Source organism: Helianthus annuus, chromosome 11 (genome assembly GCF_002127325.2).
Source record: "Helianthus annuus cultivar XRQ/B chromosome 11, HanXRQr2.0-SUNRISE, whole genome shotgun sequence".
In the NCBI taxonomy this organism is placed as follows: domain Eukaryota; kingdom Viridiplantae; phylum Streptophyta; class Magnoliopsida; order Asterales; family Asteraceae; genus Helianthus; species Helianthus annuus.
The window spans coordinates 68,735,538-68,746,843 of NC_035443.2; the positions used below are offsets into that span (position 1 = coordinate 68,735,538).

Sequence of the window (11,306 nt, forward strand, 5' to 3'; positions counted from 1 at the left end):
CTATTATGTCGTATGGTAAACCTACCTACTTCCTTGCTTGGTTCATATCATTTACGTGCATATTGATCTGAGGAACGTTTTCAGTTCATTATTAACTTCAGTCATGTTGTGTTTTACCTATGCACATTATTTTTTCAAGGTTATTCTAATGAGATCTTCTTACGCAAATTATTAAATAGAGTAATGATATATTTAAAAAAAAATTTTAAATTGTGTAATGAACTATATGATAAGTTGGTTTTTACATCGTTCTATTCTATTTTGTTTCAAACCTCAACGGTTCCATAACATACACACCCCGTCAAGTAAGTTAACGGAATACGCTTGTGTTAAAACGAGTACAGATAACAACTTAAACCGTAAGAAAACCAAAACCGGATTCAAACGTGACAAGCCACGAGTTTTCTTAACAAAGCAAAGTAAGCCCTAGAAGCATACAAAGGTTTCTCGTAACACAAGAAAAAGAAAGCACCCTATAACTACTTCACCAAACTCCATACCATAGATATTACACAACACACACATATTTACATGAACTATATACATAAAAACACACCCACTCTCCCTCAACACATGCTTATAGTAGAGGCTCCTAACCAAAACCGAACTCCAAACACTCGATCCGATCACATTTCACACGTCGTAAGTAGCACGAGGGCTCCGGCTTCCAATCCCGCTTGCCTTCCCGTAAGCGTCTGACGTAGATTTCCTACGAAACCTAAATGCCTCCGATCTGCCTCCTGACCGATCATCAAATTAAAAAAGCAACACATAATTCAATATAAACACCCAAAGTAATTTGCATTTTGATTTTCATCCCTCCATAACAAGCTCATCTCTATCCCTATTGTCCAAGCAAGAGCCAAATTTTTTTGAGTAAAATGCTAAAATTAGCCCTGAGTTTAGGCTACTTTACCACATCAGTCTAAAGATGAAACCTTTTGTATCTAAGTACATGAGATTTCATTTTTATTGTCATTTTCATCCAATTGGAAAACTGGATTAGAATTTTCTATTAATTTCTTTTTTTTTTTGTCGTTTTCTTCATTTAGTTAAAATATATTATGGCATAAAATGACGATTATACCCTTCGTTTAAATGAGGAAAACAACAAAGAAGGGGGGAGTAACAGAAAATTCTAACTCAATTTGCCATTTGGATGAAAATGAAACCCAGGAACACAGATACAAAAAGTTTCATTTTTAAATTAAACTAACAAAAGGGACCTAAACTTAGAGACTATTTTGGTATTTTACTCTAATTTTTTTTAATGCGGAAACACCCACCCTAAATCTACTCATAAAATCCACATGTTCAAACCAGTGCAACTTTTATATTAATAAACACTTGGTAATATAAACACTTGGTGCGGGTGCCACTAGTTCGATTAAATTATTTGCCGATATTTTTTTATCTTGTAGGGTTACTAAATTATTTTATCCCTAATTATGTAAGTCAAAAGAAAATTGCAATTATTGTAAACATGTCTCTTTCATGGTGGTGGATGGGGAGGAAGAAATAAATCATAATTACAAACAAACAAATTATCTGTATAGCTGTTATCAAACATCTAGTATAACTAATTAATTAATAGATCAGAAAATGCTTACCGGGGAAAGGAGACACCGGAGGTGTAGATCCGGCCGGCGATGCCGGTGGCGTTTCGCCGTTGGTTCGTTCAGGTTTCACAATCATTATACTCCGTGTTACTCTCATAGCAGGATCCTCTGCTGCCGGTGAATTCGTCACCGGTGCCGATTCTGTTTCAGAGAGCAAACGAGATTGTTCAGCATCACAGTATAAATCATCATCATCATCTAAACCCTAGGTTTCACGATCAAACTTCTTTCAAAAAACTTTTTTAAATTTCAACATCTAATTCATATCAATTCGTTATTCAGATCATCTCGATTACTGGAGATTACAGTGTTAACGACAACCGATCAATTATTAACAAAATTATGAAAAAATTCGCGCCAAAATTAAAACCTCAACAATCACAACTACCAGCTGATCTAGTACGATTAACAATTTAACACGATTTTCGCCTTATAGATGACGAATTTTCAAAGTAAACTGTTATAATCTCGAGTTTTTAACAAACTATTTCACAGATTTACTCAAAATTATGAAAAACTTCGCGCCAAAATAAAATAAAAAAACCTAAGTCATCAATCGATCTACGATTAACAAGTTCACACGAGTTTTGCCTTCGATATAACGTAATTTCAAAGTAAAACATTATAATTCAACCAATTATAATCAAAATTATAAGAAAATTCGCGCCAAAATTAAGAAAACACAGTTAACAATTTAACACGATTTTAACGAATTTTTTTTAACTAAACTGTAATAATTTCAAGTTTTTAACATAATAATTATTTAACAAATTTTATAGTTCAATAACGGCAGGTAACAGCGTACCCTTGCCGGAGTCCGATGACCGGAAACTAAAAGTAGACTGTTTACGCAGCTTTCCGAGGCCTTTATCCGGCCGAGGTCCGGCGAGAGTATCGTCCCAGAGCTGATCAAGCAAGCTCATATCTCACAATTACAGAAGAAGAAGAATGATCTATTGAAAACACACTAAGATGACGAGTGAGTGATATTAGAGAGTGGTTATGGAGGTATTTATTGACGAATAGGGTTTACTGGAGAGTGATCGTGGCCGTTGATTTTTGATCTGGAATGTGTAAAGATAAGATCAGTGTCAAAAGTTAGATGAGACTGCCACGTGATCTGTCTTTTACTGAGGGTTGAAAGGTCACGTGGGCCCTTCACTTTATTGGGATCTAGATAGATATGCCCTTGGAGTTTGGCAGATATTACGGAAATGGGATCGGGTCTAGCCGTCTCTGCAGTGTTGACACGCGTTATTGTTGGTTTCTGGGAAGTTACACTTAGGATCCCTCAAGTTTGATCATTTTGTTTAATTAATACCCACTGAGAATTACGAAATTAGATCATAAAGTGTTTAGTGTTCAATCTAGCCACCTGTTTTTTGTTGTTTTCAAAATAGTCAAGATATTCGTTAGTTAAACGCTAAATAAAGCCTAAGTCGCTGGCTAAACACTAAAAAATGGTTAAGATTTTCGACCGGGGTGTCGAAAACGTATATAACTAGAAAAATTATAAAACCCGGGTCGAAAACGTTGTATACCTAAAATAATCTATACGAAAACTACATACCGGACACTACTAAGCGAAAAGTTCGGGGGAATTCAATCCTGCGCCAATGGACTTAGACACATTGATTCAAGTAGTTTGGAAACGACTAAAATGTGATGTATGGATTAAAAATTTCTAGTTAAACTTGTCTATTTTTATAAATTTTAGACGTGATTGATATCACCTATTTGTATTCTTAGAGCATCCATGTTGGAATTTCTATATTAACCCTGCCTCCAAAATTTGAAGAAATCTTTTAAGGTTTTCATCTATTTTTCGCTTCATCTCATTCTCTAAAACGGAGATGAGTTTTAAGGACTTAATTTTCATTCTTTAAATGTAAATTTTAGTTTAATTATAGGGATAGGGATAGGAAATCAAATGTGAATGTTCTTAGTAGTTGATTTCTTTAATATAGTGTCTAGCTAGTAGTTAGAAATTAGTGACATCGTGTGTGGCTTCTAGGACTTCAAATGTCTCGAAAGCTTCAATTAAACACCACTATTTCTCTTACACCATGCGTAGTGGTTTGATGAATAATGCCCTCACCCTGGGACGTTTTCTGCCATGTGACAGTCCAGTTAGCATGGGGACATTATTGGGTGTTTTTGCAAAAGTGGCGTAGTTGAATAATGCCCAATAACTCCTCATCCAATCATTACACAATTATTTATTTTTTTTTAAATTAAAAACTTAAAATACTTCATTAAATTAAAAAAAAATTACAATACTAGAAATAAAAAAAAAAAAACCGACTAAACCTAAAAAAAACTGGAAATAAAAAAACAAATAAAAACCACAGATGCCTAATTTGCCATTTTTAAACTTAAAATAAAACCACATGGGCCTAATTTGCCATTTTTAAACTTAAAAAAAAAACCACAGCCTCCCACTCTTCTTCTTCATTTGACCGGCAACAAAATCCGACAAGAATTCCGGCAGACCACAAAGCTCAAACCCACTCGAATCCGGCAAAAATTCCGGCTATCTCCATCTATATCTCTTTAAACCCACATAGTCCCATCTGATTGGCCAAAAATTTGCCCTTTTAGCGTGATTCAAACAACGCCGGTGGGGTTTTTTTTGCGAAAAAACGCCGGATCACGCCGGAGGGGGTGGGGGGAGGGCGTTTTCAGACGTGATTGAGGGGAAAAACATCCAGGATCTTGCCCACTACGCATGGTGTTAAGATGAAATAGTTTTTATAACGAGATCTCATGTTTTGCTTGTAACAAATTTACTTCAATACCGACCCTACTTTTCATCTTGTTGAAGTAACAAATAATCTGCGCAGTCAGTCAATCTGTTCCGAAACAAGGGGTTTTTAACTTATTACTATTACTAATACTCTTCAAAGACAAATTCGGTGGAAACTCCATCAGCTTTGCCTCCTCCTCCCCCATACTTTCATGATATTGTAATTTTAGCCCCTTGAATTTGTTACCTTCAAAGTTTCATAAAATGACAAATTTAGTCTCTAAACTACTACCCCATTTTACAAATAGTTTGCTTTTGACACCTCAACTTTGTGGTAGTTTCCTTTTCAACGTCAACTTTGTTATAGTTTCCTTCTTACCCCAAAACTTTATCAAATTTCATCTTTACTCTTTCTTAGCTCTTAAGTTTAGGAAATGCAATTTTTAACCACTTAACTTTTTATGAACCTTGTAAACGCCACCTTGACCCTCTCGAGAGTTTTTGGCTTGATGAAATAAATTCGAGTTAGTCGGGTCGCGTATAATACGTTATGATTGTACAATATAAATTTGATTTACGTTACGTTTTGATCCAATCGCAATGCAACTATAGGATACATTGAATTCAATCGGATACGTCAGAACGTGCGTTTTCATATGGTTAACACATCACAAAACGCTTGGACTAATCTGTTCGATATTTGCGAAATACTCGCGCCGCAACACGTACGGATCTTGTTACTAGTTTTTCTTAAAGGTGTGGCACTGGATATTTGTTAGATATTTTAGTGTAATCGGGGATTGACTTGGTGATTAAAGCGAATAATAATACACATCAAGCAAGTTAGGAGGTGCGGGAGTGTACGCTTGTTTGAGTTATTATTATTCGAAGTGTACGGGCGGAGCCCGTACTATACGGGGGTTCCAAGGGGGCAGCGCCCCCTTGGCGGGGGTCCGGGGGCAGCGCCCCTGGGAGCAGGGTCCAAGGGGCGGCAGCCCCTGGCGGGGTCCAATTTTTGATTACAAAAATTGGATTAATTGCCATTGGGCAGTTACACCCCAAAACCCTATTTTCGTATTCAATTTTTGATTACAATTCTTCTGTTCATCAATTCACACAAAACAACATACACTAGTTCAATTTCTCGAAATCAGAGTTGTATCCGATTGAATTATTCGGGTGAACCACCGAAATAATTTGATCTGAGAGTGATTACACGCCTCTCTGATCGTCCGGTTTCTGAAAATTCCCCAACAAAGATCAAATTAGTTTCTGTGAAGATGGCAAGCGGATCGATGAAGGATATGATAATCAAGGAGAACAAACTGGAGAAGTTCGAAGGTGTGGACTTCCGAAGATGGCAGAAGAAGATGCATTTTCTTCTGAGTTCGTTGAAGGTTGTGTACGTGTTGACTACTCCAATCCCTGAGATACAAGAGGAGGGAAATCTGGAGCAAATCAGGAAGAGGTCGAAGTGGGAGAACGACAATTATATCTGTCTTGGCCACATCCTGAACGGTATGTCTGATCCCTTATTTGATGTTTATCAAAATGTTGAAACTGCAAAATTACTGTGGGACACGTTGGAAGCCAAATACATGGCAGAAGATTCTTCTAGTAAGAAGTTTCTTGTCAGTAATTTCAATAATTACAAAATGGTTGATGAACGGCCTGTGATGGAACAATATCATGAATTGCTACGAATTCTGGGGCAGTTTGCCCAACATGATATGAAGATGGATGAATCCATCTCTGTTTCGAGTATCGTTGACAAGTTACCTCCTTCCTGGAGAGATGTTAAACATAATATAAAACATCAGAAAGGAGAGTTAACTTTGGTTGAACTTGGAAGCCACTTCAGAATTGAAGAAGGCTTGAGAGCACAGGAAAAAGTGTTGGTCAATGATGAAAAGAAACGGGCTGGATCAAGTTCTGTGAACATGGTTGAAACGGGTGAATCATCCAAAGGAAACAGTAAGTTCAAAGGGAAACGCAAGTTTCAAGGAAACAACAATTCGGGTTCAAACAAAAAGCCGAATTACCCTTGCTGGAAATGTGGTAAGGTTGGTCACTTTAAGAAGGACTGTAAGTTGATGAAGAAAAACAAGAAATCTGGTTCAAAGGACAAGCAAGAGGCTGGTTCTAGCGGGTCCAATGACCCGGGCAAGCAAGGTCAGAATTTAGTACAATTTAATAATTCGGTTCAGAATTATGTGTCACTAATTTCTGAGGCATTTTATGTGCAGGATGATGACATTTCTTGGTGGGTTGATTCAGGTGCAACAAGTCATGTGTGCAAGGATCTTCGTTGGTTTAAAGACTTTCAACCAATCGAAGACGGGTCTATCATAAAGATGGGGAATGTTGCAACTGAACCAATCAAGGGAATAGGAACTGTTAATCTTGTGTTTACTTCTGGGAAAACTTTACTTTTGAACAATGTTTTGTATGCGCCCGGGATTCGAAAGAATCTGTTAAGTGGCATTGTGTTGAATAATTGTGGGTACAAACAAGTATTGGAAAGTGACAAGTATATCTTGTCAAGACATGGTACCTTTGTTGGTTTCGGTTATCTATGTAATGGTATGTTTATGTTGAATGTTGATGTCTCGTTCATGAATGAATCTGTTTGTGTTGCTTCAACTAGTAATGTTAAAGATATACCTTCAACTAGTAATGCAAATTGTATAGCTTCAACTAGTAGTAGAAACAACTTGACTGAATCGGAATTATGGCATGCTAGACTAGGACATGTACATTATAAAAGGGTTAAAGAAATGTCTAAAATGAGCCTAATTCCGCCTATTAACATAAACAATGATAAATGCCATGTTTGCAAGTTGAATAAGATAACCAAAAAGCCTTTCATGCAACATGTTCATAGGGAAACTAAAGTGTTAGATTTGATACATAGTGATCTATGTGATTTTCATGCTACACCATCTCTAGGTAATAAAAAATATGTAGTAATATTTATAGATGATGCTACTAGATTTTGTTACGTTTATTTGTTGCATGCTAAGGATGAAGCTCTTGAAAAGTTTAAGGTTTATAAACAAGAAGTAGAGCTTCATCGGAGTGGGTTGATCAAAACCCTACATACGGACAAAGGTGGTGAGTACTTTGATCCGGTGTATTTCCAATCTACTGGAATAATACACCATACCACAGCTCCCTACACACCGGAACAAAATGGTGTGGCGGAAAGGAAAAATAGGACTTTAAAGGAAATGTTCAATACCATGTTGTCCTATTCGGGCCTAAGTGAGGGCTTTTGGGGTGAGGCTATGTTGACAGCCTGCTATTTGCTAAATAGGGTTCCAAATAAAAGGAACAAGACCACCCCTTATGAGCTTTGGTATAAAAAACCACCTGAGCTGCATAAGCTGAGAGTTTGGGGTTGTAGAGCCGTGGTGAGGCTCACTGATCCTAAGATAAGGAACATAGGGGAAAGAGGTATTGACTGCATTTTCATTGGGTATGCGGAGCATTCATTTGCTCACAGGTTCTATGTTATAGAACCAAATGACTATGTGTCAGTGCATACGGTTATTGAGGCAAGAACTGCAGAGTATGATGAGAATAGATTCTCTTCAATGCCTAGACCTAGAGACATGGTTCCAAGCTCTAGTAACTCTCACGTGGCTGATCAAGTGATTGATACTCCTCCGGAACTTAGGAGGAGTGGCAGAGCAAGAAAAGCTAAATCATTTGGTGACGATTTTTAGCTATATTTGGTTGAAGGATCTAGAGATGAAATTAAAATTCAATATCAATATTGCTTCAATATTGAGGAAGATCCTAAAACCTATAGTGAAGCCATGGCATCTCGAGATGTAGATTTCTGGAAAGAAGCTATAAACGATGAGATGGACTCTATTATGCAGAATAACACTTGGAAACTGTCTGATCTACCCCCTGGGTGTAAACCACTTGGTTGTAAATGGATCTTCAAGAAGAAGATGAAAGTAGATGGTTCAATTGAAAAGTTTAAAGCCCGATTGGTTATCCAAGGCTTTAGACAAAAGGAAGGAATTGACTACTTTGATACATATGCTCCTGTAGCAAGAATATCCACTATTAGATTGTTGGTTGCCTTGGCTGCAATACACAATCTTGTAATTCATCAAATGGATGTGAAAACTGCTTTCTTGAATGGTGATTTGGATGAGGAGATATATATGAAACAACCAGAGGGTTTTGTTATGCCTGGCAATGAGCATAAGGTGTGTAAGCTAGTTAAGTCATTATATGGCTTAAAGCAAGCACCAAAACAGTGGCATCAAAAGTTTGATGAAGTGGTTTTGTCTAATGGTTTTGTATTAAACCAAGCAGACAAGTGTGTATATAGCAAATTTGATGATTCTAGGAAAGGAGTCATAATTTGTCTATATGTAGATGACATGTTGATCTTCGGTACTGACGAGGATCAAGTTGATAAAACAAAGAAATTTTTGTCATCTTGTTTTGATATGAAAGACTTGGGGGAGGCGGAAATGATCCTTGGTATAAGGATCAAAAGGGAGAACAATGGCATATCTATCTCTCAATCTCATTATATTGAGAAGATATTGAAAAAGTTTAATTTTCATGATAGTTCTTCGGTTAGCACTCCAATGGATCATGCTTTTAAGCTCTCACCTAATGAAGGTGTAGCTGTAAGCCAACTTGAATATTCAAGAGCCATTGGATCCCTCATGTATGCCATGATTAGCACTAGACCGGATATAGCTTATGCTGTTGGAAAGCTTAGTAGGTATACTAGCAATCCAGGTGCAAGTCATTGGCAAGCAATGAATCGAGTATTTAGGTACTTGAAAGGAACCATGAAATATGGTTTGACGTATACTGGATTTCCTTCGGTTTTAGAAGGTTATTTGGATGCAAACTGGATTAAAAACAAGGAAGATCATTCTTCCACGAGTGGATGGACTTTTCTGCTCGGAGGAGGTGCCATATCTTGGGCATCTAAGAAACAGACTTGCATAACTGATTCGACAATGGAGTCTGATTTTGTAGCATTAGCCGCAGCTGGCAAAGAAGCTGAGTGGCTAAGAAACTTGATTTATGAGATTCCATTGTGGCCCAAACCTATATCACCAATATCTATTAGATGTGATAGTGCTGCTACCTTGGCTAAGGCATATAGCCAAGTGTATAATGGGAAGTCTAGACACTTAGGTGTTAGACACAGCATGATTCGTGAGCTCATCACGCAAGGGGTGATATCGGTGGAGTTTGTGAGAACTCAACAGAATTTAGCCGACCACTTAACCAAAGAGTTATGTAGAGATCTTGTGCACAAGGCGGCTGTAGGGATGAGATTAAAGTCCACCTGAGATTTCTCGTGTTAAGATACCCAATTCCCACCTAATATGACGTTAGGTGCTGAATTCAATGTGGAAAGCTTAACATCTAGAAATTGGAACACATTAGTAGCATCATCCCAAGGTATGTGTTCAGACCTGCAAGTTAAAGGAGGTTGAAGGTTCTCTTCTTAATAGTTCTTTGAAAAATTGCATATGCAGGTGCAAGAATAAAGAGCTACCTATATGAGCATGAAGTTTAGCCGCTTCAAGAAGCTAGGACTTGGCTTTGATATGTTCATTGAAGGATGGGACACAGGCTAGTAAAAATAGTGTCAAGAAAGAACATTAGAGTATGTAAACTTGTGTGTATATTATCTTCATGTATTCACTGAATAGAAAGGGTTCAATCCTTAGCGACACCCCTATATTCGAATATTTGGAATGTGTAATATACTAAGGTGAAATTCAATCGTCGCGATATTTCATTTATGCATAAGTTTGATTTGTTGTGAATTTGTTAAGTTAATCAAGGATTACGCTAAAATGGGGGAGGAATGTTAGATATTTAAGTGTAATCGGGGATTGACTTGGTGATCAAAGCGAATAATAATACACATCAAGCAAGTTAGGAGGTGCGGGAGTGCACGCTTGTTTGAGTTATTATTATTCGAAGTGTACGGGCGGAGCCCGTACTATACGGGGGTTCCAAGGGGGCAGCGCCCCTGGGAGCAGGGTCCAAGGGGCGGCAGCCCCTGGCGGGGTCCAATTTTTGATTACAAAAATTGGATTAACTGCCATTGGGCAGTTACACCCCAAAACCCTATTTTCGTATTCAATTTTTGATTACAATTCTTCTGTTCATCAATTCACACAAAACAACATACACTAGTTCAATTTCTCGAAATCAGAGTTGTATCCGATTGAATTATTCGGGTGAACCACCGAAATAATTTGATCTGAGAGTGATTACACGCCTCTCTGATCGTCCGGTTTCTGAAAATTCCCCAACAATATTTTTGTTAAAATATCTTCTAGAGTGGGATTCCGTATTCTTATTTGAAACGATCATCATTTTTGTGTCACCATTTTTGTGTTGGATGTGGCATATGGTTTTAAGTGATGTTTTCATTGCGACATAACCCCATTCATATTGGAGTTATTGTCATAAATTCCCGTATCATTTACTCAGTATTTAAATTCCTTTCATGGTTAAAATGAATATATTTAAAAAAAACTATATAAAAGGATTTAAGTTAGAGAAACTTCAAGTAACTTCCAAAGTATGCTAAAAATAAATTTAAGTTTTGTATTTTTCATCATTCATTTTAGACATTTAACCGCTAATCACTTATTTTAATCTAACTTAATTTAAAATAATAAGTACTTTATTTTTTTTAATAATAATATGTCGTTAATATCAGAGTATTGTTAGTATAGGATTTAAGCGGAGTTAATGACATCAAAAGGAACACCAAGTAGAGTCGAAGATGGATCAGAAGGAACACCAACTGGAGTTAGTGACATCAAAAGGCATAAGGAAAACGTAAGGATTTAAGCGGAGTTAATGACATCAAAAGGCACAAGGAAAACGTTAGGATCTATTTCCGTGAAAATAAATTTAGGGGTATAAGA

The 11,306-nt window shown here is 37.0% G+C and overlaps 1 protein-coding gene across 2 annotated transcripts; it reads right to left on the reverse strand.

Annotated features, from left to right (window-relative positions):
• Window positions 1–360: 360 nt before the first annotated feature.
• Window positions 361–2,613, reverse strand: LOC110890494 (dormancy-associated protein homolog 3). 2 transcript variants are annotated; one of them, XM_022138105.2, is made up of 3 exons: window positions 2,425–2,613; window positions 1,611–1,760; window positions 361–733 (listed from the first exon to the last, which is right to left on the reverse strand). In XM_022138105.2, the coding sequence occupies exons 1-3, from the start codon at window positions 2,540–2,542 to the stop codon at window positions 627–629; spliced, it is 375 nt and encodes a 124-aa protein (XP_021993797.1). In that variant the 5' UTR covers window positions 2,543–2,613; the 3' UTR covers window positions 361–626. The 2 variants fall into 2 exon arrangements, with proteins under 2 accessions (XP_021993797.1, XP_021993796.1); XM_022138104.2 differs by having other exon boundaries at window positions 361–740; window positions 2,425–2,611.
• Window positions 2,614–11,306: the final 8,693 nt, after the last annotated feature.

Bases quoted from the DNA above. Each gene is read 5' to 3' on its own strand.
- LOC110890494 (XM_022138105.2), bottom strand. From the start codon at position 2,542: ATGAGCTTGCTTGATCAGCTCTGGGACGATACTCTCGCCGGACCTCGG. The intron at 1,761-2,424 runs GTACGCTGTTAC...TCTCTGAAACAG, and splicing joins GTCATCGGACTCCGGCAAGG to AATCGGCACCGGTGACGAAT. The intron at 734-1,610 runs GTAAGCATTTTC...GTCAGGAGGCAG, and splicing joins TCCGGTGTCTCCTTTCCCCG to ATCGGAGGCATTTAGGTTTC.